Raw genomic sequence first — 23258 nt, 5'->3', positions numbered from 1 at the left:
CCTTAAGAAATGAATACAAATAAAGATAGAGTATTCGGAGCTTCCACCAAAACACCACGGACAAAGAGTGGGTCAATATTACTCACTAGAGAGAGAACATCAACAATTTCGCTATCTATAAAAAGACCAGTATTGACCAATTACATCCAGTTTCTTGCATACTATCATTTGGCCCAAGCTAATATACATTTTATTTTTGAGCCAGTAAAGTCTTTTTTTGAACAGCAGTGTGAGTGTCTTTGCCCCCGGCAAGGCAGGCCCGGTCGACGCTCAGCTGATATAACTTGTATTGCAGATATTGAAAGGAAAAACATCGTATTATATGTTTATTTGGGACAAATGTAAATGTGTAAGGTGGGCCCACAGGCATTTCGTTGCTAGGTTTACTGAGGGACCATGTTCATGTTACTAATTTATGAAAGCAACTAGACAAACGTAGTGTAGGACGCCCTTCGGCTAGATGGGGACGACTTGCGAAAAGTGGCTGGATATGATTGGATGCGGGAAGCTATGGATAGCATCCAGTCGCGTGCTTTGGAAGAGGCCTACGTCCAGCAGTGGACTGCTATAGGCTGATAATGATGATGATGAAAGCAACAGCCTAGAGTGTAGACCTAGTACACTGTTTTTGTGTGTTCTTTGAGATGGAAGTTTTACAAATAATTGCTAAGTAGACAATTAATAAACACGATGTTAAAGAGATGAACGGAATACATCAATGAGCACATAATTATTTATCATTAATCATAATAATCATAATCATAATCTTTATTCCAAAAAATTCTTACAAACTTGTTATACATATATATTATACATATATAGAACAAGGGTCAAAGTCTCTACTCCCTAAATAGGTGGAAAACCTGTAGCTTGGGATGAGTAGATTGGTAGATTAGATGTATATGAATAAAATCCTACTCCTCCTGTAAATATCACATCTTATCTGCTTGGACCTAGGTGAAAAATTCATCGTAAGCTGATACATTTCAATGTCAAAATATTCATACTAAATGTTTTCACGGTCTTCGATAAACTTACGATGATAATTTACAGGATCATATACTTAGTTACCTACTTTTTACACATCTCATAGACTTAAATGAGAGGCTCTACCTCCTGATATAAGTATTTATGGCGGACAAACTTTAAAAGACCGAGTGAACTGCAAATTACTTTCACTTAAGTGATCAAGTAGTAAAACATGTGTTTATGAGTAGGGGTAGCCAATTTGCTTACTTAGAAACAAACTGCGGTTAAAGTCATATCCAGAAGATATTATAGCAAAATTTCCTTAAAATTACGAGTTTTGGGCCCTGTTTCGGTTTCCATTTTTAGACTATGATCTATTCATAATATCGCCAGTACATAACGGCATAACGAAGTTTTTGAAAATACGAAATTTTGGATATTGTTGTGATACAATCGGTACGATCAATGAAGATAGATATAGAGATGACTCTTGGTGGGATAGAAAGGATACTCTTTAAAAATTAAAATTAAAAAATGTTTATTTAATCAAAAAAATTACACAGGTTATGTTAATAATGTAATGGATATAAAACCGTTTTAAATTATTTGGATCAGATTAAAAACCTATGGTAGCTGGGGTTCTCACACTAGGCTAAGCCTGTGCCGTGAGTTTATTTGTACAAAAAATAATAATAAAATTAACAAGTTGTAACTTAGAGTACATCAGGAGGTCTTATCTTATAAAACAATCTCTGCCAACCTTTGGATGAATGGCCTAACACATTAAGATTATGACAATATTGTTTGGCACTCTTTTGATAAGGCCTATGTCCACGGAAGATGGAGACTGACATCCGCACAGACAGGAGTGTATGTCCAAGCAACTAAGTAACCGTTTCACATAGATAGAGCGCGCTATAAACCTATGTAGGTATAGCATGGAAACTATTATAGCTTTCTCCACGGGACGTGACGGTGTCTGGTCTGAGCTAACTAGCGGCTAACTTCTAGTAATGTAAAATACACTCACGAGCAATGAAAACGTTCCACCTGCCATTGACGTTCCGTATGACGCTGGAACATTTCATTGTTCGTGGGAGTCGCGAGTGTACTTTTATAATAGGTTTATTTATTTAATCGCTGTATTGTGTATCAGTCTGTACGTCTTATAATTTTGTTATAATTCCGGTGACGTATCTTGGATAGGCGGTAAATCTGACCAGCTTATCCTTTACATCTAGGTTATCAACCCTAGACTAGATCTGGTGCTATGGAGAAGATCGTTATGAACCTTTAATAACCAACAAGAACATTCATATCTTATACATCTGTGTGTAAATATGTGTAATCTACGACTAATTTAGCCGCATCATAAACATAGGTAGTTACTCCGAGATCCCCTCGCATTACTGTCAAACATCCAGCATGTGTGTCAAGGTATCGGACGAACATTATCTATGGTCTGCGCTGAACAATAATGGCTGTATTACTATAAACCGCAATAAACGACTCCTCGATTCCGGATCATTGAGCTAGGCAGTTGCGATTGTACCCGTAGCTTATGTATTACTAGCTGTTCCTGTGAAATTCGCATCGCTTTAAGTAGGTTTTCCATGGGAATATCGCGATAAATAGCTTATGTGTTAATCCAGTATGTCAGCTTAATCGATACCAAATTTCATTAAAATCGGTTCAGCTAATGTAAGTTAGACGTAGGAAATATAGCCAAAGGAGGCCGCAGGGCAGAAGTCGCAAAGGGAAACCTGAAATAACTTGGAGAAGATCCATCTTCAGCGACCACAATTCCGTTGGAATGTCCATATCTGTCGGATCTGACATATTTGTGACGCTAACGTAAAGGAAAAATCATCAGACCTAGACCAAGAATTAGGACTAACCGCGAATCACACTGAGCATAAAACGTGAACGGTTCATTCAATAAAACTAGTTAAATCGTTGCTGTCACAAGAATATTCCGTCTGGCTATTTGTCGATGGTCTGTGAAGTGCCCAGGGACATCACTAGGGGGTCTGCCGTGGATGTGCAAGCGCATTTGATCATTAAACGTGCGAAGTTGCCTTGACGGTAACGAGGGTTTTCTTAATTTTGTTCTGTTTATTAGCAGTATTTACTTAGATTACTTTTTTATTTAAGGCTAAATGCATGAATAGGATAGAATAGAATAGTCACAAGAATTCGTAATAAGTATATACTTTGATAGAATCATATATACATGCATAATTAACTTAGACCTTCTAAGTCATTTTCAACATAGTCGGTAAAATCTTTCGGAGATTATACTATTATACTTTTTTCAGAACTTCCTTCCAAAGTATCCTGCACCGTTTAAGGTATAGCAGGTATATAAACTAAAGGGGGATGTACTTAATTGAAACCAGTTTGGCAATGTATGTATGAACTGAACCTACCAACATAGTATCCTAACTAATATTATAAATGCGAAAGTAACTGTGTCTGTCTGTCTGTCTGTCTGTTACTCTTTCACGCCAAAACTATTGAACGGATTTGAATGAAATTTGGTATACACACGTTCTAGACCCTGGGAAAGAACATAGGCTACTTTTTATCCCGGGATTCCCACGGGAAAACTTTTTAAGGCGATGCGAAGCGCGCGGGAACAGCTAGTACTTTATAAGTCTATTCTATACTACCCACACCACGAAGTCGTGAGTTCCTTGCCTCCAAACGTTTCTCCTGCAACACTGTCTACAGGGTGCTGCAAAAGTAACAGCAGAGAAGCATTTCTTTAAGTGTATTTTCAAATGTCGTTGAACAAAAGTTGTTTATAGTCATACCCTTTGGGATTACTATAATCGTTTGCAATAGAATCCAACAATCATGTAAACAAACCAAATTGTCACGATTACTAATCACATACATTTGACGAGCAATTATGAACATAGTCTGATTTCAACGAACGCACCATTGTTTTTACATTATCTTCAACACGGTTTAACTTGTATTTATAAGTTAAATTTGTTAAAACATTTGCAACGTAAAAATTTTGAAGTATTTGACAAGCTGTCATCTTAGTTTTTTACTCATCGAACTCTATAAGTCATTGAAAAGTTAGTGTTGTTCGTAATCTGAAGTTATCTTTTATTTTTAATTTAATAAATTATTTTAATTTAATATTATTTGAATACAATAAAAAAAATTTTCAAGAGCTTAATATAATTAACCAAAACGAAAAAAAGGAAGAGGAAGAAATGAAAAAGCTCGACGGCATTTTAGACACGGCAAGCGATGACACAGTGGTTCCATTTATAATTATGGTCACCGGCGACACTTCTGATAGTGATGATGACGAAGACGAAGATTTAAATTTGTTTTAATAAACACTTTTTATATATAATCAGTTTTATTTTATAGTCTATGGCTTATATATTTAATCTAATTAGAACACTATGACATCACTATGGGCATAAACAATACGCTGTCAATGTCAGCCCGCCATATTTGTTTACATGATTGTTGGATTCTATTGCAAACGATTATACCTATAAGTACCATGGTACTTATAGGTAGTAAGCCCAAGTGGTTGCATGCAACCACCCTTTTTGCAACACCCTGTAGAAATCCATCTAGAAACGTTTCTGACGGACCGTGGCTGTCATAATACCGTGTGCAGTTATATCACTGCTATTGTCTGTTTACTGTAATAATTGAACTGGTTTAGCTTGTTGGATGAACGGGAAAGCGAAAAACCCTGTCTTGTTACGCGTGTAATAATTGCATTTAGGTTCATAAAGTGGTAACGTCTTTATAAATAGATACACATCTGTTACATGTTGACTACATTTGGTAAGGTTTGGGTATTACATGATTTGTGAATCCTTACCCTGTTCGCTGTACGGTTAGCATCAAAAGTAGCTAACAAATCGTAAATGTTTTAATGAGATGACAGAGTACTACGTAGGTACTTATTACTTCCATGGATGACACTTTGAATATTATTAAGAACTTTTCTAACACAGCAGGTTTTAAACTGTAGTCTAATGATATTTCTAGTAAAAATAATGTTCAGTATGTAGGTTATTATTTTACTAGAAGTATCAAATGATATGGTAAGGGGTGTTCATTAAAATAACAAAAAGGAATTTCAAGGGAGCGGTGCCCTTCATTTAGTAATATAATTTCGTCTGGCGCCTAAAATTTCCACAACGGACCACATAAATATTAATATAATTAATGAATGTAAAGGTCAGTGAAGAGTTATAATTAAAACAAATAACTATTGCACGCTTTAAGTGAACTATAAAATGTGTAATGAATGAGTGTCATAATTATTTTTGAATACATGGTACGTACGTACGTTCGTGTTCCACATGGCACTTTGGTTATTTGCTCTGCTGTCGCTGCACGAGTTCGTTATCGACGTAGATAAACGTCACTATATCGCGATTTACCATAAATACAGCGCTGTGATTGGTGAAACACGCATTTTGCGGAAACTATCACGAGACTTTTGAAGGTTATTCAGAGGAAAATGAAAATATATTCATATACTTAAATAATGACATCTTCTACAAACCTAGGTTCATTCAGAGCCTACAGTTTTGGTGTTGTTAAAATATTTATAGTAATACTGTTTTATGATCAGTTTTACGCTAAAATCATAAAATATATGTTTTAATAATTATTAGCTTAAGTATGTTATTATCATGTAGTAATTGCCTGCCTTATTGGGACATTTACGACATTAATTTTATACTTATTATTGATTTTATTGCCAAGTTAAATGACCCTTCCTAAAGGCTTATTCCTATAAAGTTCTGGCATTGCTTTATATTTTTCAATAATAATATTTAGGTAAGTACTTAGTACATTGGCAATATTTATGGAGGCAAATTATGAAGTAAAAGAGTAATCAAAACAAACTTGCTCGTTTCCAATGTTATTTCAATACAAAATCGCGACGCTGCCGCTGCATTGTTATGCATAAGTACCTACTTTTATGACATGAGCCTGAAAAATATTATAATATGGTAAACAACGCGGAGGAATGGGACCTGCCCTACTCTGTCAGTCAGCTTGGTGTCATTCTCTGACTGACCCGTCAGTTAATACGTCACCCACATCTCTTCCTACACCATAGTCCCATTACACCCACTCACAACCACCCTTTCTTCCAGGCGGCCAGCGCACTCTTCACTCTCGACAAGTCACGGGGCGAAGCCCTAGCTCGTCGCCTGGCGCGGGGGGAGCGCCGCCGCCGCCGCTGCCGCGCCGTCCTCACCCTCATAGCTGTACTGCTTCTGGTGGCGTCAGTCGGGGCTGTCGAGCTGCTGATGTCCAGAGGCAGGAGGATGTTTGGGCTGGTGCTGTGATTCTGGGTTTGTTTGGTTTGATGTTTAGTTGTAGATATGAGGTTGTAAAAAGCGTATTTTTAAAGGTTTCCCTTTTAGAGCGGTGTTCGGGTGTGCCTGATTCTCACGCCAGAGATGTGGGTATGAATCCCGACCCTGGCATATACCAATGAGTTCTTTGGAATATATTTACAATACATACAATACACCATCGCTCTTACGGTGAAGTAAAACCAATGTGAGGAAACCTACACATCTAGATCTAGCACATGTGTGAACCCACCAACCCGCAGTGGACCAGCAGTGTGGTTGGAAATGGTCTCAGCTTAGGAAAGGAGTTGAGACGTCGGGGATATGCACAAAGGTTCCATAAATAGATAGAGAATCCCACGAAACGCGGGAATGTTAAGTTGAAGTGTGGTATCTCAGACACACTGTCAGTTTTAATGGCTAAGCAGATTTGAATATATTTTTATTTAATTTTAAATTTTCTTCACCCTTTCTTTTCGAAATCGGTTTAACTATAGGTTTTCTTTTGTTTTTGTGAAACATGGAAAATTACAATTCTATTCTATTCTATTCTATTCTCTGTGGGGGTGTAAGTACCTGCACCTGGCTCTCTCGAGTGGAACCTTTGTGCATATCCCCAAGGTCTAAACTGCCTTCATAAGCTTGGACCATTTCCCACCACGCTGCTCCACTGCGGGTTGGTGGGTTTACATATCTAGATGTGCTAGATCTAGATATGCAGGTTTCCTCACGATGTTTTCCTTCACCGTAAGAGCGATGGTATACATTGTACTTAAGTTAAAAGAACTCATTGGTACATGTCAGCGCCGGGATTCGAACCCGCATCTCTTGATTGAGAAGCGGGCGCTCACCCGACTGAGCTACCACCGCTCCCGAAAATTACAATAATTTCATCATTATTTTACATGTTTTCAGAGAACGGGACATGGACATTGAAAAATATGCAACAAATCAAGATAAATCATTACAACGAATGGTGCAGATTCCATTTCAGTCAGTAAAAATAATGTATATGGTGTAATTAAATTAATGACGTAGTGTGTTATTAATGTTATCATATTTTTTTTTGAAATGTGCACGTATAATAGGTATTTTATAAATTTCAGCTCTTTTTGAATATATAAAAGTAACATAGGTAGTCGTCATAAGCTGCTGTTACGAGAAGGTGAGTGTATATTTGTAAAACATAAAATAGTTTTGTTATTTTTAGCTCTTAATTTCCAAGTGAATCGCAATATTTTTTATTTAGGTAGGTACCTAGAAACTCAGTAAATATATTAAGTTGAACGTATTAAAGGTAATTTAACATTATCTTGTACAATTAAGGCTTCTTGTGTACGTATATTTTAATATCCTATAATGAACAGACATCGAATTTAGTTTTTTCTTACATAGATTTATACTTTATATCATGTGCTGATGCCATACATAGATTTATACATCATTCTTTAAAATTTATGTTAAGTAGTGCTTATAAGTTTTATCCAAAACTTTCATAATTATTTAGTTAAAGTTATAATGTTTTTGTGGATGTAAAAAAGTGATACAGTGGGACATAAAGTATAAAAAATACGTAAGTCCATGATTGTGTTAAAATTAACCCTTATTACAATCGCTGTGCAATGTTTCAAGTTCTAGTTTTTGTTGTTTACCATCTATTTACACTTAGTAAGGTTGATCTCTAGATGTTATATTGTATGGAATTATTATTAAAATGCTTAGCTGTTACCTGCCCCCATTGATATTTTGTTGGTACCCTAACTATTGAAATTGTCTTAGACTTAGATAGCTTTGTCTGTAAATTTTTGTAACTAAAATATTAATTTGTTAAGTTAAAATTACGTATATGATACGTATCAAAATTGTGATTTGATTTGTACCTTATTATAAATATGTCAAAATTAATATTAAGTGTGTTTAGATAATAGTTTTGTTGTTTGTGTATTATTTGTACTCCCACAGTGTCTTTATAGTTTTAAATAAACCATTTGATCGAAATTTTATAGTAAGTATATTTTTCTTGAACTTAATTTATTCAATAATGTATTTACAATATGATAACAGGATTATCCAATGCACATATACTGTATAGGATCTTTACTTATTTTACAATGTATTAATAATGGGTTAATAAGCCGAAAGGGTATATCACACAACACGCGGATTAATTCTAAACAACTTTTAAAGCAACTTTTTTAAATTTGTGCTAGAAAAGTTCTTTATCATTACCCCCTTTCGTCTATATACCAAATGCAGTTAAAATACTAGACCATTATCAAACTGCAGTATGTAAACATGTTCAAACTTAATTTTCTTATAAATGCGACTATCTCCTGTTAACTTTCACAGCCAAAACCCACAGCCTTACAAATCAGCCGAAATCACCTCATCAATCCTCTGATCATTGTCGTCAACCGGCAGATCTTCCACCACCTGACAGGTGAACGCCAGCGCTATGACCTTGGTGGCCACGCTGCCAGCTCTGACCTTCGCCAAGTACTTGTCGTAGTAGCCGCCGCCGTGGCCCAGGCGTTTGCCTGACCGCGTGAACGCCAGCCCGGGGGCTATGATCAGGTCTAGGCCACCTGGAAAGGGAAAATAAAACATTAATGTAGAGATGGTAAGACCGAAAAAAGGTACGGGTGGAAGTATCAGATTCAATATTAAATATAGGGATAATAATATTATGCATGCCAGACTTCTTCTGCTAACAGAAAACTCATGACCAGTCAAGATATCTCTCTAAAGATCAGAAATTTCAGAATTTAATACAAATTCTCTTTCTTTCTTGTTTTTACTACGATTTTAATATAGTTTTTTTTAGTTTTATTAGTACCTATTTAACAACCAAAAAAGAAATTATCTATATAATCTCTCTTTAGAATCAAAATACCTAAGACATAAGATAATGGATCGGTCGGCGGACAGTTCGCCTCGTTAGAGAAGATTGTTGTCTCTAGGTTTGCCTGTCTGAGACGCAGCCTAAGAAGAAGATAACCATCATTCCCTCACCATGGTCGAAGGCGTCCTCCCTGACGGCGGTGGGCGCGTGTTGCGCGATGCCGTGCCGCGTCAGCTCCATCTGATCCTCGTCGCCGCTCTGCACGCGGAGCATCTTCATGTGACCACCTGAATCAATAAAAAAAGTTAAGTCTGCGTATTTTGAAAAAAAAAACTAAGTTTAGGCTTCATAAAAATACCCAGTCACGTGACCGATAAAGTTTCTACAAGTAGTGATAAGTAGTGAGGTTTTTTATTTTTGAATTTTCCAATATTTTTTGTTTCGAATGACCACCTTGACGCGTCTTCGTCTATGCAGTGGGCAGTGGGCCATATTTTGTAATGCAAACATCGTAAGTACTCCTCGTGTACCTACTCCTCCTCAATTTGTATGAAAAATTTTCAAATTTTGGTTTATGGTCATACACTCACGGGCAATGAAAAGGTTCCACAGAGAAAAACAGCAAATTACTCCTAAACGGAACAGGCTAGCTTAATGACGCCTTCTGCAAAAGTACATTTATCAGAGCATCATTTTGTTACCAACTAAAATTAATAATATTTTGTTCAAACTTTTATTTAAATGTTTGAAAAAGTTAGCGTCGTTTGGTGCCGTAATTTGGGAGTGGAACTTTTTCATTGCCCGTAAGTGTATAAGAGGATGCTATGTGGACCAAAGACTTTGATTGGTGGATATCAACGTCCATAGCTTTTGGCTCATAGACTTGTCACACGTGATAAGATGTGCTATGATCACATTATGATAAAAACTGCACATCCTGCAAAAGCATTAGTCCTGGCGAACTCTCCCACTGACCACTGTTCTGTGATTTTAAATCTAATGTCAAGGCCTAGTCGCCGTGTTGTACTTAAAACAAAGATTTCGGTAAAATATGAACAAACATTATGCGATTTAGAACCTAAACTACCAGCTATACTTCAATTAAAAGATCCCAATGAAGCTGCGGAGACGCTAGTGGATTTGGTTTCCACAGCAATAAAAAATAATCAAATTACTAAATATATCCCCTCCAGAAAACGCTGCATCCAACCATGGATAACACCTGGTATGTTACGCTGCATTCGCAATCGTGATAATTTACACTGCAATGTTAAAAAGCATCCTGACAACCAAATACTTAAAATAACCTATACACGTTACAGAAATTTCTGCAATAAGCTAGTGAAGAAACTCCGTAATAACTTCGAAAGGGATAAACTAAGTAATGCTAGTAATAACCCCAAAGTACTTTGGAACACAATTAGATCAATTTGTAATCTCAATAAGGATAAATCTAACGACTCTAAGAAACTAAAATCCATTTCGTCATCCACAATGAAATCTGCCAACATCGTTAACGAACATTTCTCTAATATTGGTAAAGACCTTGCTGAAAAGTTAATTGCTTCCTCGCCACCAGTAGCACAAGACAGCCCTATTCGCAATCCCCCCATCGACTCCTTTGTTCTTCAAACAGTTGATTGCCTAGAAGTAGAAACTATTATTAATAAACTTTCTAATGAGTCAGCACCAGGATGGGATAACATAACTACCAAGTTCATTAAATTAGCCAAAAACCTACTCACTCCAATTATCTGCCACATATGCAACCTCTGCTTTGAAAAGGGACAGTTCCCAACGGTATTTAAAAGAGCTATAGTTACTCCAATCCATAAGGGTGGAAGCAGAGACGAAGTCAATAACTATAGGCCTATATCAGTACTTTCTGTGTTTTCGAAAATATTAGAAAAACTTTTAAATAACAGACTCAAAGCATTCCTTACTAAAAATAAATTATTGTCAAAAAATCAGTTCGGTTTTCAAAATGGAATTTCTACAGAAGATGCAATTTTAGCATTGACGGAAGACATTAGCAAAAACTTAGATAAAGGCTATAAATGTGTAGGTGTCTTCTTAGATCTCGCTAAGGCCTTTGACACCGTCTCTGTTCCCATTCTTATGGACAAGCTGTATGCCTATGGTATTAGAGGTTTGCCTCACATGCTTCTCATGGATTACTTATCAAATCGTCAGCAACAGCTTAAACTTGGCGAATGCGTCAGTGACTCTACAATAATCTCGTACGGCGTCCCGCAGGGCAGTGTCCTCGGCCCAACATTATTTTTAGTATACGTTAACGATCTCTGCAATTTAGAAATCCAAAATTGTAACATTTATACTTACGCCGACGACACAGCCCTTATTTTCCAAGAAGAATCCTGGGACAGCCTAAAGAATATTGCTGAGTCCGGAGTTACTAAAGTTTCTAAATGGCTAAGAAATAATTTGCTTACGTTGAACGTTAAAAAAACAAAGTTTGTACCTTTTTCGATCCGCAAAAATACCCTACCAGATGCTGAGTTTAGTATTAAAGTACATTCTTGTGCGAACCCTAACGTAAATAATTGCCCCTGTAGTAAAATCGTAAGGGAAACTAATATTAAATACTTGGGAGTCACACTAGATCAGCATCTTACATGGAAACCACATATCAACAACACATCTGATAGGGTAAGAAAGCTGATCTGGGTGTTTAGTAAGTTAAGACATGTCGCAAATGCTAAACTTCTAATAACTACTTATAAAGCACTCGCCCAATCAGTTTTATGTTACTGTATAACTGTGTGGGGTGGAGCAGCTAAGACCCATTTTATAACCATCGAGAGAGCCCAGAGAGCCCTTATAAAAGTTATGCAATTTAAGCCGATACGGTTCCCAACTTATGAATTGCATAACACATATAAATTACTGACTGCGCGGCAAATGTATATTTTAAATATTATATTAAAAAAACATAAAAGCTTACCATTTGACAAACAACATATGCTCAAAAGAAGAAATGACATTGTCTGTAGGTCTTCCATATTTAACACTAAATTTGCCAAAAAACAGTTTATGATCCAGTGTTCATCAATCTATAATAAAGTAAATAAAATAATTCAAATTTATCCTTTGACTATTAACGAAATTAAAAGAAAGTTACCTAATCTATTGTTAAAATTTAGCTATAAGGAAACAGAGAATCTTGTTAATTAAAATGTTAGCTCATTGTCACATACACACCACACACACACACACACACACACACACACACACACACACACACACACACACACACACTTTACATTACTAACCAACTCGGATAGTTATAATAATATATATACCTACAATTCTAAAACTTAAATTAATAGCGTACAGTGTTTTAATATACTGCTACTTTTAAAATAATTATTGTCGTGGTGAAAGAGCGGGGTACCTAGTAATACAGGTTACCACCTAGTACAAGGGCCCTTGCCATTTTTGTTAATGATTTGTTTGTAACAATAAATACATTTTTGATTTTTGATTTTTTTTTTTTTGATAGCAACGTCTATTACGTTTCTATGGACGTTGATATCCACCAATCAATAGACATCCTCTTCATCTCACCCTTATGATATTATACCTGCGTACTGAGGCACAAACGCGGCCGCCCCCCGCGCCTTGACGTGTTCAATCAGCGGCATGGTGTCCACCTCCTGGTCAGTGCTCATGTACAGCGCTATCCGGGACGACGACTTGTACCAGCTGTGCTTTATCACCTGCAAGGAATGGGGGGAGGAATGTTAAATAAGTTTTTATTCGTCATTATCATCAGCCTATGTCAACCCACTGCAGGGTATAGGCTCCCCATGCTTATTCCCTTTTCCAAGTGTCTGTTTATATTCATATTATTTTAACATAAATTAATCGTTTAGCCTGCTTAGATGCTGGGGTTTAGAAGCCTTCCCTAAGGAACGCGACTCGGACTCTAAGTAGCTTTCTCCTCATCCACTCACAAGCTGCCTGCCAAGGTCCATTCTCTTCAGCTGTTTAGGCTAGAGAGCGTCTGAAACGGCACAGCGACGGAATGATCTAAACGGCTGAAACCTTCAAGTCACCTTAATTTTTTTAGCCATATTAGTGTCGCAGTGCTAGGCAAATGCCTCACCATGCTTATTGCCCCAAGTCGCCATTATCATCATGAAAACCGTACCTTGTTGAAGATGATCTCGGACTGTCGTTTCTTCTCATCAGCGGTGAGCGCGGCGATCCGGGCGGACACCTCGCCGCGAAGCGCCATCTTGGCGGGGTTGGGCACGCCGGGGGCCATGGCCAGCTGGAAATTATATACAGGGTGTTGGGCACTTGATGTACAAAAAAAAAGTTAAAAGTTTGTGTGATATCTCGAACCGGCTGCCAATCTGATATGTAAGATGAACCTACATGAGGAGAATAGTAAAGTTAATGAAACAACAGTCCAATAATGAAACTATTATCATGTAAGTATCTAAACATTAGTAAGTAAGTACCTATTCATAATTTATTTTTATTACGGCAGATAACAAAATGTACCTAAGTAGTAGTAGTAGAGTTGTAGGTAGGTATTTGCTACTATGTATTGAAGTAAATATAATATAATAATATTATCTGTCTCAATAATTATAATTAAACAATCATTAAGATTAATTGATAACGATTTGAGAAGATGATACAACATTAACAATGATGAAACTGTACGTATGGAATTACTAGAATAAGTTGTTATAATTTGCTCTTATTTAAGTAAGTAAATACTATAGTTTGATGTGTTCTAGCTTTAAATTGCAGTAAAGAATCGTAAAACTTACCAATAACAGTTTTAAATTAATGGAACAGAAATGTGTGCTCGAACCCACAACACCGGGCAGATACTACTCGTGAATCTTGATAATATTGTGTGAACGAGACCAAAACAAACTTGGTCATTCACCGAGCACGTGTGTGGCAGCGCCATCTAGAGTTTTAATGCTGAACTTACAACGAAGCTGCTCGACTTCTTCAGATACCTAGTACCCGATATGGTAACTAGATGGCGTTAGTTCGACATTTCAGAATTTCAGGGGAAATATTTCATGATTTTGTTCCAGGATAAATAATTCCTCAAGCTGATATTGCGTTCGGGAGGAAATTTTAATTAGATGTGCTTGCGACATCATGAGCCCAATTTTGTTTCCCAGCAGGCTCTTTGTTCTTGAAAATATTTTCGAGAAGATAAGCTTGTTATCATTGGGTAAAGCTTGGGAATTTTAATTAAATTGTATCCCCCAGTGTCTAAGACTTTTTCGAGGGCTTCGGTTACAAAATATATTAGAATTTAGCATTTTCTTCTCCTAAAATATTCAAGTTGAAATTTATTAAGGATCTATTAAAAATACTAACGTTAACCACTGCCGCATGTACTCTTTTTGAGTTTTTTTTTTCTATTTTCTGCCATCTATGTACAATAACTATAAGTACCCTGTCTAACGAACCTACTACATTCTCAGTAGGTTTTATTCTATTCAACTTCCTCAATCGAAATAAGTAGGAGGGGAACATCGGACCGTTGCCGTGCCCAGGCGAGCCCTAACAATATGTCTACCTTGTTATAGTTATAGCACCTATTTATGTAGGTTACTTGTTGATACAGCTATTGGAAAACCACTTGATGCATTCGGATTCGAGTTAGAAGCACCAGCTTTTCAGTTAGGTATAGAAATGTGATTAAAAGAAGCCTGTGTTCTAGTGATCTGGTTATGTAAACATGTTGCAAAAAGAGTAAGTATAAGTACTAAGCCGAAACCTACGAGTAAGTACGTGTGCAGTATGTTATTTATCTAAACCCGAAAATGAAAACGGAATATCCAAATTTGCGGAAATCTTTTTGCAACAACCTGTAGTAAGTACATACGTAGTAGGACTTGGTACTAATTATAATTATCATTACTTACCGCATTTTCAGACAAACAAGCACCAGTAGCTACTTAAGAAAGGGGCTAGATAAGTACTTACTTTCCCTTTTGTTTGCACAATTCAGAGGGTAGGGCAGTGATATGTTTAAAATGTAATTTTGGCCTAGGGGTTCAGTATGATTACGATCCTTTATGATATTAATAACTAATGTAAAACAAATTAAGATCCCAGTGTTGATATCAGTATGGTTGACTATAAGGGAAGTTTAGTAACAGTACTTATCTAAATTCTGTACATGTTGTTTATAATTCGTAGCTATCATCCACGATACTGCATCATGTTTAGAGGTCACGATGACCATTAAACTCAATGATTATCATGATGAGAGATGACACTGATGAGACGACTATACATTTGACCGAAATATTCCTGAATTTGTAAATGTTAAATGGGATTACGTAGATTTTATCTAATCTCGACAGTTTTAGTAGTTCAAACAAAGACAGACAATGGTGATGGACGGCTTATCTAGTGATGGCGGTGTTTTATCCGTAAAAATAGGTGTACAAAGTAAGTTTTATCTATTTTCTGGCTACACGGCATGATTATCTGATAAAATGATAATAGATAACAATACTTGCCTACCCACTTACAGTTACAATCCTTAGGATGTTTAAAATTTCTTTTAAGGTCTGTATTTTGACATTAGCTATTATATCCTTATATTTTAAACCACTGGAGCCAACTCATATAGTTCAGCGATCCGCAGGAGAGTATTAGCTTATAGACATTATAGTGCCTAATAGTGCCCAAGTGTGTGCGCAGTTCACAAGAGCACTCTCTGTTCCATCACTCCCATAACCCAATGATGCCGCCCTGATGACCGACTACACTGGAGAGAGGGGCAGGATTGGATGAAGACTGGAGTTTTTCGGTGGAATATTAGTTTGAGCTTCCGCAGCACGAATCATTTCACCATCTGATCACGATCCGGCAATAGGAGATTTCTATTTCGAAATTATAACTTATAATTTCGGGATTAAACTCGGAACCTTTGAGTTTCGAAAAGAAGCACTTCTAGACCACAGAGACAGAAAATTATCGGAATATTTTTAGAAAGTAGAACTAGTGGTCTAGTAGTTTGATACTGGAATTACATACATGATCGGTAGGTAGGTACCATTCTGAAAGGACTAAGTATAGAAATAAACATCTAGGCAAAGAAATATTATAATAAATATAAAGTGTCCAGCGGGTGAGTAATTGAATTGTGCCCGATTTGAGAGGAGCGTGGAGTGCCGTCGACATTCCGGACCTACTACCAGCAATTACTTTGGCTCCAATACTTTTACAAGAGGCTATCAATTAACTGTCACAGAGGAATCATTTAACTGGAACGAGGAGGGAGCGGTGACTATGGCGGCCACAATTTAGTTGATAAAGAGATGTGTTGTGTACTCACATTCGCATGCGTAATGGTTTCTGAGATGAGATTGCTGGAGTGTGGTCGGCGGGGCTCCGGGCGGCACGTGTGGCGGCTCGGCAGGGCTCCTTTGTTCTCGCGGCCGCCGCCAGGGGTCGCCAGGGAGCCGCGGCCAGTGCGGCCCGGACGGCGACCGACAGCGCACGTGCCTTATCACCGGACAAAACTTTGTTACGTCAAATCAATGGATATAACCTAACACGCCGCGAGTTCACCAACTTAACACCTAAAATGTGATGTGTCAGTGCTCGTTTCCGCACCGAATGGGTGCTTAGTTGTTTGAATATTTACTGGTGCTTACTGTGACGTGGTGGCGAATCATGTGAATATTGTGTTGTGCTCGTGTTGTTGTGAACCGTTGCAGCGATGAGCATCCAGAAGTGTCTGCTGGACAACTCCAGCCGGATGATAAAGGCCATGTCCACGGCCAAGGCCGGCACCAGCGACGCCAACAAGACGGTACGTTTCCGAACTGGCGATTCCCATTGTTTATTTCTGAACGATATAATGCATGATCTATGACCGTGTGTTTCGGCCTTGCTGCAAGAAAAAGTTAATGGAAATTGAGTGTTTGAAAAGCGGTTTTAGAGGTTATATTTAACTGCACACTGGCGTTAACTTCTTGCGTGAAAAGTGGATCGTAACCTGTATTTGATATTGCTTGCTGTTTCGCACTAAACACTGTCCGCCCGCGAATATCATAGCCAGCGATATCAAATATATTATTGTGTAAATAAGGAAATGTTAATTAAATTCATTAGGTAAGTACCTACGTAGAGGAAGGGACCGGCCTGAAGTCACTTTAATTACGGTGGTTCAAGCGGATGCCTAATTGGCATTTAAATGTTAATTTCAGAATTTATGTATCCAAACTCAGGGATGGCTTGGCATTTCAGGATGTAAATTCTAACTTTTGAGCTGAAACATGTCCTTAACATATTATTATCTCATGACAAAAGCTACCTACAGGTAGGTAGGTATCTTATGAAAGAGTGTTCTCTTGTTTTGGATGCGTAAACTAGGTACACTAGTAGTGGCTGAGAGAGAAAGGTGATATTATGGACAAAGGTTCCACTCGAAACAGCCTTAGTAGCTTGATGTATTTACGAGGTAGTTACCTACCTACATCGTATATTAGGAACATGACCATGTGTTATCAATAAGTACCTAATTCCCCCAAACAGCTGTTAGGTTAGTGGCAGGCTGTTACAGCTGTCCCTATTCCTATGTAATAATCTTCCTATCTACATACTGGCATAAAAACCAAAATCTTATTATTTTGTGCAAAAAAAGAACTAGGTAAGTAAGTACTATGGATAAAGAGTCTTTATCCATAGTACTTACTTACCTAGTTCTTGTAGGGGGTATAGTTTTTGTAGGTGGCATTATTAAAGACTAGAGACACAGATACGCGTCTGCGGTGAAACTAATCTACCTTATCTTAGATGGACAATAAACGAACAAGATGCCACCTACAAAAACAAACCAAAAAACTGTCCGCATTTTGTGTACTATCAAACCGTTTAAAGTTCAACCTAATGACAACCATTTTACCAATAAATAAAGTCAAAGTCATACAACAACAACAAATCTACAACCAAACTAATTCAAAATAAGAGCTCAGTGGTAGATGTGGGGTGTTATTTGTCGTTTTTTCTTCTGTACTGATACTCCATCTTGTTCGTAAATTGTTAATCTAAATTATACCTAATAAAAGTTGTCAGATTGTGATGGATTATTGCGCTCCAGTCGGCAGGATCTGCTTTCCGTCTTATCTGCAGTTAAGATTGTATCATAAACGTTTAGGCATATCATATACGAATATACTATCTAAGTCTATCTAATATTAATAACAAGAAGTTATGGCATAACAGCAGACTAGCTATTAGTTTCCAGTTTTCCGCCATTTTCGTCAGTTATTTTTGTGAAATGATGATGGGCACCAATGGAAGCTGGGACCAGCACCAATAGAAATGAGTGATACGTCGTTGAAAAGGTATTTTTTTGCAGAATATGAATAACGGAAGCGCTAGTCTTGATTTACTGTCCAATTAGAATAATCGTACCTTGAAAGTTTTATATTTTATTTCTGTAATTTTAATGTTTTTGTTAGTTTTTCACATTCATTTTTAATTTTTATAACGAAATGATCATATTTCATATAATATTATATTTGTTTATTATCTCAGTAAATAAAACCAGTTGAAAGTAATTTCTCCAATTTCAATAATACGTGTTTACGTGTATTACGCCCTAACTGTCATCAGGAGAGAGAGTGCAATGCCATAGAAAAATACTTCCTTCCAACGAATATATTTCAAAATGGACAACTTATACGGATTTGTCGTCATAATACTTTTTTGCTCACTTGAAAAGAGCTATCCAACTATGTATGTCTCATCTTTATTGGACATAGGTCCCAAAACGCCCATTGTCATTTGATATACTTGCCCAAGTTTTTTGGGCCGGACTGTACTTGTTCTGTATTAGTGACAAAAATTTGATCTATATTTTGTCACCGTAGTAAAAAGATTGGCCAGTCAGGTTAGCGCCAGTCGCTGACTGCTCAGAGTTTGCCATGGGTGCGCCGGACATCATCTCGACCCATCACGTCCCCACTGCTGGGGCACGGGTCTCCTTCCAATGAAGGAAGGGTTTTAGGCCTAGTCCACCACGCGCCGGACATATATCAGGTAAATCCGTCACTCGACAGGCATTTCAGGCTCCAGCAAACAATAAAAAAATTACACTTTCCTATTGATTGAGATTTTTGGGACAACCCAAATCGCCAGCATAATATAGTTGTAGATTAATTAATGGCAGCCACACAATTATAGATCAAATCCTGTTTAGTTTAATACATCCTGTATAAAATAATGAGTAATTTATATTATAAAATGATTGTGCTGGTATTTCGACCAGTAAAATAATGTTTTCAGTGACCTTCACACAAGCTAAACGGAATCGATTTTAGACAACTTCACACGATATAGTTAGGTAATTTGAAAATAACAGGCTTTGCTTTACAGACCGTATTTAAAGTAATTATTTGTTTAAATGGTCTAGTAACTATTCAGTAGACAGGTGTACCTAACTTATCAGCGCAGTAGTCAATGGCGTGCCAGGTCCTGTATTCGACTCTCGGCTGGGGCAGATAATTATTCAATAAAAAAATCGATACCCGGCAGACTTCGATATTTTGTTCTCTAAACATGTATGTGTTAAAAATTATAATAGTAATAGATTTCCTATTATGTTCTTGAGGACTATGTATTACGTATGTCTCGAAAGCTAATCTTACTAATCCCAATAATAATTAGCCACATTCTTGGAAACAGTAAACTAATATACTTTGTGGATATTAACTACAATATATTATGTAATGAAGGTATTATAACTAAACCACAGAATACTCAATAGTTACTTTTAGATGACATATTATATGAAAATGAATAATAAATATATATAGGGTTCCGCTCATCTGGCATAATCTTTATTGACCAAAACTCATTTCGCATAACTCGTATGGTCAAAACTTTTTTGGCCGAACCATCACTTTGCCAAGACTTATGTAGCATAAGGCTCGTTTCGTCTAAAACTCTTTAGGCACAATCTTTAAACACCTAAGTTTCGTTTGCTCAAATTTATGTTCGTCTATACCTATGTATAATCTTGTTTCTCCTAATGTTATCTTAATAAATAATATAATAAAAAAAAAACAAAAAAAAACACGCACTCACGCCTTGTACTAATGTACTCCCTTGCGGGGTAGGCAGAGGTGCATTGCTGCACCCACTTTTCGTATATATTAAGTATGTATTAAATGTACAAATTGTGGTATTTTTCTCCTACATCCCGAAAATCACGATATTGTATGATCAAAAAATCGAAAGTTAACGACCAATATAATTATTACAAACCCCATGAGATCGAAACCTAAAAATAGGTGCGACGACGAGCAAAGCGAGGAGGCGCGTGTTAGGTGCACATGTTCATCAAAACCAAAGCGGAGCGCAGCGGAGCGCAGCGAAGCGGAGCGGAGCGTTTTCCAAACAGCGGAAACCATACAAGGCACCAGTTTGCGCTATGTTAGCTATGTATGTAGGGAGACGCTCCGTCAAAGTTAAAGCCAAACGAATATTATTACTTTGTATAAACCTGTGCCATAGCATTATTAGACTATTCAAGATTTAGCATTATTAGGCTAAACAATCTTATGCGAAATAACTTTTTACTAAACGAGATTTATGCCATACGATTTTCGGCGTAACGAGACTTTGACCAAACGTTACTATGCAATACGAGATTAGGCAAAAAAATCTTATGCCAAAAAAAGTAGAACCTATTTATATTTTATTTAAGAAAGTACATTTTAAATGTATTTTGGCCCCCAAACTAGGAATCTGGATGAACTATTACTGTATTTTTTACTCGGTACAAAATAAATAATACTTAATAATAATAATCAACTACTAAGGGACCGTTCACACCAGATCCGTCAGTGACGATTCGTCCAAAAACACAATACGTCACGACGGATGACGGACGGAGGTTCACGTTCACATTGCATTATGATGTTCACATTCGTTTCACTTACCTAATAATACCTACCTATCTAGGGAGGAATATGTAGGTACGAAGACCTTATATTAACCGCTGCTGCTGGTTATCTAAGGTTTAACCGGTTAATCTTAAGTTTATTCCGGCCCATAACATTAGCCGTATCATAATATGTAATATATTACGAGCACGAATTGCCAACAAATTGTATTAATTAATTAGATCTTCTCTACAAACCTAAGATTAACAATATACTTAAAATATGTTGTTTCATTATTTATCTATTAAAGTGTAAAAATTTTATATAGGTTTTATTCATATACAAAACAATCACAGTCAAACCGTTTTACGTTCAACCTAATGACAAGCTATGTACCAATGAATAAAGTCACAAACTGCTAACCGAAGTACCTAATTCAAAATAAGAGATCAGTGGTGGGAGTGTGTCGAGACACTCAAGACGTTTCTTTTGCACTGACACTCCATCTTGTTCATAATTCTTAATCTAAGGGTAGGAGTCGTCTATGCAAACATATAATTGTGTCGTGTGGTCTGTGGTTGGTATTTGTCGCGCTGACATATTGCGTTTTCCTTATTGCCCAATTTACACTAGAATATAAATGTTGCTTACCTAAATGATGTAGGGGTTTATTTTGAACACAACAATACACACATACATATACATATTTATATGCGCACGCCCGTATCCCAGAAGGGTAGGCAGAGACTATGGATCTCCACTGCAACCAAGCACACTACAATAAACATTTAAAACAAAAATAGTTTTTGCAAGAAAAAAAATATTGGTTTATACCTAAGGGGCCGTCCATTAATCACGTGAGGTCGTTTTTCTCATTTTTTGACCCCCCCCTCCCCCCTGGTGATATTTGGTGAGGTTTGGGACCAACCCCCCCTCCCCCCCCCCTGGATCACGTGTATTTTTTTGGAAGTCTATGTAAAGGCAATTTTTGACTAGAAAAAATATAGGTCATACTACAAATCGTTAAAATTTTTGCGCCGTCCAAAAGATCGGTTCAGAAATACCTAATTTTTGACAAAAAATTAATACACGTGATGTCTAACGAGAACCCCCCCTCCCCCCTCGTGATGTTTCGTGGGGTTTTCAGTACACCCTCCCCCCCCCTTTGAGCCTCACGTGATTAATGGACGGCCCCTAAACTCCGTCGGAGAAAAGTGTCTCTGTGTGTGTAGCGTAGCTCCCAAACGGCTGAACTTGCATTTTTATTTAATCACTACCAGTTCCCGCGCGCTTCGCTTCGCCTTAAAAAGTTTTCCCGTGGGAATTCCGGGATAAAATGTAGCCTATGTTCTTTCCCAGGGTCTAGACCGTATGTATACCAAATTTCATGCAAATCCGTTCAGTAGTTTTGGCGTGAAAGAGTAACAGACAGACAGACAGACAGACAGACAGACAGACACAGTTACTTTCGCATTTATAATATTATTTAGGATTAGGATTTAGGATGTTAGTAAGAGAAAGTAATAAAGATGAAATAAAAAGTACGAATGAGAGCGCAACATAATTATCATCCTAATCCTAACTATTAATAATATTATAAATGCGAAAGTAACTGTATCTGTCTGTCTGTCTGTTACTCTTTCACGCCAAAAGTACTGAACGGATTTGAAATTTGGTATACCTACAAATGGTCTAGACCCCGAGAAAGAGCATAGACTACTTTTCATCCCGGAATTCCCATGGGAAAACTTTTTAAGCTTGCGGGAACAGCTAGTTATTTATATGATAGGCTTCAAAATTATCCCACACCTTATAATATATTTCGGTTGGGGTAAAGCACGCCAATGCCATCACATAATGGCGCAAAGCTTTCACAATCCATTTCGTGTGAACGAGAAATGTAGTCGGACCACGATCACTGCGATCTAAAGGGTTACTCCATCTTGACAAGAACTTACAAACGATAGCTGTCGTGCAATATCGGTACGTTTAATACAACGAGATAGAGCAGCGCTTCGAAACGATGCTAATCGTAAGCTACAGTGACCTCAGTCCTCACAATTCGGTATGTTAAGTATTTTTATGGTATTTTTTTTACCATCTCTTATTGAAGTATGATTTGAGACACTAATTTGAAGATTTTTGATTTTGATGCTCTGGTTATTTTTTTAG

At 37.1% G+C, this 23258-nt stretch overlaps 3 protein-coding genes across 24 annotated transcripts in view; 2 read left to right on the top strand and 1 right to left on the bottom strand.

Annotated features, from left to right (window-relative positions):
• LOC105392013 (pollen-specific leucine-rich repeat extensin-like protein 1) overlaps positions 1 to 7588 on the top strand; it is a 42997-nt gene extending 35409 nt beyond the window's left edge. Inside the window, exons 5-6 of the mRNA XM_048627623.1 lie at positions 6126 to 6326; positions 7245 to 7588. Of these exons, the coding sequence (XP_048483580.1) occupies positions 6126 to 6320 (195 nt within the window). The 3' untranslated portion in view covers positions 6321 to 6326; positions 7245 to 7588. The remainder of the gene's footprint in view (positions 1 to 6125; positions 6327 to 7244) is intronic.
• A 733-nt stretch (positions 7589 to 8321) lies between these two features.
• LOC105392008 (5-formyltetrahydrofolate cyclo-ligase) lies at positions 8322 to 16656 on the bottom strand. 2 transcript variants are annotated; one of them, XM_038106453.2, is made up of 5 exons: positions 16526 to 16656; positions 13346 to 13468; positions 12776 to 12911; positions 9342 to 9458; positions 8322 to 8914 (listed from the first exon to the last, which is right to left on the bottom strand). In XM_038106453.2, exons 2-5 carry the CDS (start codon positions 13460 to 13462, stop codon positions 8694 to 8696), a joined length of 591 nt encoding a protein of 196 aa, XP_037962381.2. In that variant the 5' UTR covers positions 13463 to 13468; positions 16526 to 16656; the 3' UTR covers positions 8322 to 8693. The 2 variants fall into 2 exon arrangements, with proteins under 2 accessions (XP_037962381.2, XP_037962380.2); XM_038106452.2 differs by lacking the exon at positions 16526 to 16656 and adding an exon at positions 13980 to 14112.
• Positions 16657 to 23258, top strand: part of LOC105380372 (transient receptor potential cation channel trpm) — a 180956-nt gene continuing 174354 nt past the window's right edge. For 13 of the 21 annotated variants that reach the window (XM_048627608.1, XM_048627621.1, XM_048627611.1 and 10 more), the window contains exon 1: positions 16657 to 17005. In XM_048627608.1, coding sequence (XP_048483565.1) covers positions 16913 to 17005 — 93 coding nt within the window. In that variant the 5' untranslated portion in view covers positions 16657 to 16912. The remainder of the gene's footprint in view (positions 17006 to 23258) is intronic. The other 8 variants (XM_048627619.1, XM_048627615.1, XM_048627613.1 and 5 more) reach the window with 2 other exon arrangements.

Source organism: Plutella xylostella, chromosome 19, assembly GCF_932276165.1.
Source record: "Plutella xylostella chromosome 19, ilPluXylo3.1, whole genome shotgun sequence".
NCBI classification, from domain to species: Eukaryota; Metazoa; Arthropoda; class Insecta; order Lepidoptera; family Plutellidae; genus Plutella; species Plutella xylostella.
This window is presented reverse-complemented; position numbering and strand designations above follow the sequence as displayed.

Excerpts from the sequence above, each read along its gene's own strand:
- LOC105392008 (XM_038106453.2), bottom strand. The coding sequence starts at position 13,462 with ATGGCCCCCGGCGTGCCCAACCCCGCCAAGATGGCGCTTCGCGGCGAG. Across the intron at positions 9,459-12,775 it reads GTTTGTGCCTCAGTACGCAG|GTGGTCACATGAAGATGCTC; the intron begins GTATAATATCAT and ends TTATTGATTCAG. Across the intron at positions 8,915-9,341 it reads GGAGGACGCCTTCGACCATG|GTGGCCTAGACCTGATCATA; the intron begins GTGAGGGAATGA and ends TTCCCTTTCCAG.